The 5,030-nt window shown below is 42.4% G+C and overlaps 1 protein-coding gene across 1 annotated transcript in view; it reads left to right on the top strand.

Moving 5' to 3' along the window:
• Positions 1-5,030, top strand: part of DOCK5 (dedicator of cytokinesis 5) — a 166,112-nt gene that overhangs the window by 144,224 nt on the left and 16,858 nt on the right. The window contains exons 40-41 of the mRNA XM_011360348.2: positions 1,716-1,857; positions 3,907-3,988. Of these exons, the coding sequence (XP_011358650.1) occupies positions 1,716-1,857; positions 3,907-3,988 (224 nt within the window). The remainder of the gene's footprint in view (positions 1-1,715; positions 1,858-3,906; positions 3,989-5,030) is intronic.

The following is a 5,030-nucleotide window of genomic DNA, read 5'->3' on the forward strand; positions in this document are numbered from 1 at the left end:
TGCTTCAAGGCCAGTAATCTCAGAATCCTTGTTGCCACCCCCGCCCCCGTCTCCTTTGCCCTTCACCAGGCAGCAAAGAGACAAACACTGGGTCCCGTAGCTTCTCCTTCTCCCACTCAGTCCTGCCTCGGATTCCCACAGCTGGACGTATACTCCATCGGATTAGGTCGTCGATACTGCTTTCTTCATCGGATTGCTGCTCTCTCCTTCCAGACCCTTCAGTGAATTCCCAGGGCCTTTGGAACTTCTGCCTGAAATTCGAGGCCTTTCATATTCTTTTTCGTCCAAACTTATTTCTTCAGCAGGAACTCCATCTTTCCTGTCTGTGGGCCTTATCCTTGTCGCTTACCGTGTGTGGTTGTCTTCTTCCCTTGTTTTTCTTCTCTGCCCTATTCATCCATCTAGGCCCATTCAAGTCTCGCATCTTCCTTGGAGTCCTGTCTTTCACACTGAGCTAGTTTGCCTGTCGAGCTGACCTGCTGCTTGTCTGGTTCCTTTCACAGTTATTGTCCACATCATACAATTAGTATTTTATTATATTCTCATCCCTTGTCCACAGTTTTGCCTGAATTATAGAATTGTGTAATGCATGAATCAGTCACATAAATCTTTCCCAGCTTGGAAAAAATTTATCATCTATTCCCAAAGATCGGATGATTTTTACTGATGTCAGTGTTTAGCCTAGAAGAGGTATTGCCTTTGCATTACTTATACTATCTAAAATTACGATATTTACTTATGTGTTTACTTATCTTCTATTTCTCTCCACTAGAAAGTAAGATTTGTGGGAGTGGGGTCAATATTTAATCCTTGGTGTCTAGCATATCTGTTGTTTGCTCAATACAGATTTGTTATAGGAACGGAGAAGTGATTTTTAAGACATTTTACAGAACAATACAAGCCCAAGTTTTAGTTAAAAACAGATCATGTGTGGGCTGCCAATGCTAAGTACTCATCTGAGGCCTGACCTTCAAAGCATGGCTACATTTGAACTTGCACGGGCAGCAACTGTGAGACAAATTACTCCTATGCCTGGGGCCTAGGAAATTTATTATTTTTTTTAAATTTAGTTTTATTAAAGAGGAAAATAACTGCACTTGGCAATGGAGAGGATAATTTGTGCAGTCACTTTCTGTGAGACTTCAATGTAGCCATCCACAGTGATTTTCAGGGTTGGCTAGGGACTACTATAACTTATTCTTGTTCTCTGTTACTATATGACTGTGTTGAAAGATGTGTTGTCTTGATTCTCTTTGTACTTTCATATCCCCTAAGATCGTTCCATGCAAAATGCTGGTCCACACAGTTACTAGATCATGATGAGATAAGGAGCTTGCTGAATATAAATTAATGTACTTCCTTCCTTCACTGAGAATGTCTTGCTATGAAAAATAACAGCTAAACTAAACAGCATTCCTGGCAATGCCAGGGATGTACAGTAGGGCACAAGTTCCTTATTTTTTGTGGATCAGTGTAGACTGCACTAGCTGTGGTCATTGGGCCACACTATACAAAGCTCTGCACAAAGTAATTTTATGCCTATGACTTAATTCCTCAAGTCAACGATGGCTCTTGTCAGATATGATGGTTGCTGTGGGGCACGTGGCTCATTGCACTTTGGCTAGGGCATACAGTGTCTTCTTCTGTACCAAGATCTCCAGTTGTCCCTTCACTCTTCATATTTAAGTATTTCCCTTGGTGTCTCTGACCTGCAGAACAAAATATTCATCTACCGGGGGAAGGAGTATGAGAGACGAGAAGACTTCAGCCTGAGGTTGCTGACCCAGTTCCCCAGTGCCGAGAAGATGACCAGCACCACACCCCCAGGCGAGGAAATCAAGTGCTCCCCAAAGCAGTGTATCCTTGTCGTGGGGAGACCCGGCCCACAGGCTTTGTAACCTTCTGCTGCCCCAGCCCAGCCAAAGGAGCTAAGGGTTCAGTCTCCTGTGTGTGTAGATATGTCCTACCCTAAGACCACTCATTTAACCATTCGAACTATTTCCCATTCTTTGGGACCTTAATGTCCTCATTTCATGGTTATGAAGTAATTAAAGGACAGAGACGATGATCAAATCTTGAATATGAAAGGATATATTTTAAAGCCATATGGGGAGCTTGAGGACATAGACTTCTGGTCCTGACCTGCAGAACAAAATATTCATCTAGATTGAAATCTAGATTCTGGATAAAGATGTCTAGCTCTTTTTTTTGTAACATATACTGATTTATTGAAAGATCATTTATGTGCTCTCTTTAAAAAAGTTAACACTTAGGGCTCCATAACAAAATTATTTTTAAAACTTTCTAATGCGTTTTATGCCCAAATAAAGGTGTTATGAAGTTGAACAGTGTTCTAAGAGAGGTCGATAAGACAGAGCCGGTATGGCATGGTAGGTAAGAGAACGGGCTCTGGAGGCAAACTGCCTGGTTTTGAGCCCCAGCTCAGTAACACTGTATCACTTTGGGCAAGTTTCTTAATTTCTTTGTGCCTCAGTTTTCTCATCTATAAAATGGGGATGATGATCATTCTACTTCTGAGTTCTTATAAAGATTGAGTGAGTAAATATATGTAAAATACTTGGAACAGTGCCTTGTATGTAATAAAAATTTAACATATATTAGCAATTATTATAGATATAGATTGGTAAGTAGCCACAGAAAGATAGACAATAATCTTTGTTGATTAGTCGGCTGCTGCTTTTTTAGGAGTAGTGGTGTGTTGTTAATACACACTGGACGCTTGGAAAAGAAAAGACTTCCAAAGGGTAAAGCTTTGGATTATGGAGGTTCAGAAAACAATTGAGGAGCATTCTTGGTGTGGGAATGAAAAGAGGTCTTTAAAAATTGGATTTAAAAACAAGTCCTGGTACTTGGCCTTCAGTAATTTCTGCATAGCCATTTGACCTTGACCAAGTTGCTTAATTTCTCCAGGCCTTGGTCTTCTCATCTCTAAGGTGTGAGGGCAAATCTGTTTTCCCTAAAACACCTTGTAGCACTTCCCTGAGGATCACAATAAGAAGGAGATGACTTATGAAAAAATGTTTTGTAAGCTCTAATAGCATAAGGCTTAGCCCAGTGATCCTCGGATTTTATTACACATAAGAATCACCGTGGAGACATTCTAATTCAGCAGCTGTGAATTCTAACTCTGCATTTTGAGTACATCTCCAGGTGGTTCTGGTACAGGTAGACTGCACACTTCACTTGGAGAAATACTGGTAGTCACTGTAGACCTTAAACTGTCGTTTAAGTGCTAAAGATTTGGAAACACTATATTTGCACTGGTGAGAACAAAAAAAGTCATTTCTGAGATCAGATTATTAAATCAGAGAAGAAGGCCTTACCACCGAGCTGGTTTTGAAGCCTGACTTCACCATTCACCAGTTGTGTCATCTGGGTTTTCCCAGATCCTCAGATTCTTCATCAGTAAAAGGAGATTAATAACATCTACCCGGTAGTCATTGTATTTATTGGGGGTAACATTTTCAAAACACCTCGTTTGGTACCCAGCTATGGCCCTCAATAAACAAATGGTATCCAGAGCTACAAGAATTTTACTGCCTGGGCTCTGGAGTCTGGCTACTTCGGAGAGATGCTTGTTGAAAAGAAATGAGTTAAAACAGTTCCCAACCACCGTTTTAAAAATATTTCATTGATGTGTATTTTTCTCTGTTTTCCTATGGGAAGATTTGCCAGGTGTCTGACCAGAAATGTCTAGGAGGATGACTTAATAAGGCATTTGGGTAATATGTAAGGGAGCCCCATTTTCAACGCGTTCCTGGCATTTGGTATAAAGGAATGATCAGTGCAGGTGCCATTTTCATCCGTAAAGCAGGAGGAGCAAGCAGTGCTTTCTGCCTGGGACGGCTTCATGGCCCAGCCCCTTTTCCTTAACGAGCTCTTCAGACATGCAGTGTTTCACCGTCAAGCCAGTGATGAGCCTGCCGCCCAGCTACAAGGATAAGCCAGTTCCAGAGCAGATCTTAAAGTAAATGGGTCTTCTTGTTTGTTCCTAAAAACATTTGCCTTTCATACACTTTACCTAGAAGTACATCAAAACCAAAGTCTTCAGTTCATTACAATTTGGAAGACCTGTTGTCTTAGTTCATTCAGGCTGCTGCAGCAGAATACCATAGGCTGCGTGGCTGATAAACAGCAGTCTGACATTTATTTCTCAGAGTTCCGGAGGTGGGGAAGTCCCAGATCAAGGCACTGGCAGATTCGGTGTCTGGCGAGGGCCTGCTTCCTGGTTCATAGACGGCTGTCTTCTCACTGTGTCTTCGCCTGGTAGAGGGAGCTCCCTGAGACCTCTTTTATAAAGGCGTTAATCCCATTCATGAGGGCTCCACCGTCACAACCTAATCACCTCCCAAAGGGCCCAGCTCCTAACACCACCACATTGGGCGTTAGGATTTCAACACAGGAATTTTGAGGGGATACAAACATTCAGACCATAGCAACTGTCCGTTCCATTTCCAGTATAAGATAAGAGCGTGATATCTCAAAGGAATTTGGGGATTTTGCTTTTTAAACAGAGGGGAGGAAATGGGGACTTTCGCTCTAAGGTTTCAGATTTCTTAGCTCTTATTTACCCTGGAAGGATTCAATGGTCAGTAGCAGCCGACCGCACCTTGCCTGGTGAATTCCCCAGCGACTGAATTTAGCTTTCTTGAGAAGCTAAAAGGCTCGTATAACTGTTATAAAACTATACAGATGACATGGACATATGTACGTATACCCTTTCAAATTGTGAGCTGTGAGATAGATTCATAGATAATAAAACTAAGACATGCAGTAAAATCAAACTGTGCCAACTCCAGAGCCTTCATCGCGGCGACTGTCGGTTTTGAGACTCGGTCTGTGTAAGACGCATCCCAGGTTTCCTTGCAGTCAGTCAGGTCAGGGAGTGGTTCTAAGAGGGAGCGACAGCGTGTGGCTGTGTCTTTCCCCAGCTACTACAGAGCCAACGAAGTGCAGCAGTTCCAGTATTCCCGGCCCTTCCGGAAAGGAGAGAAGGATCCTGACAATGA

This window comes from Pteropus vampyrus, unplaced genomic scaffold, assembly GCF_000151845.1.
Source record: "Pteropus vampyrus isolate Shadow unplaced genomic scaffold, Pvam_2.0 Scaffold53, whole genome shotgun sequence".
Classification (NCBI taxonomy): domain Eukaryota; kingdom Metazoa; phylum Chordata; class Mammalia; order Chiroptera; family Pteropodidae; genus Pteropus; species Pteropus vampyrus.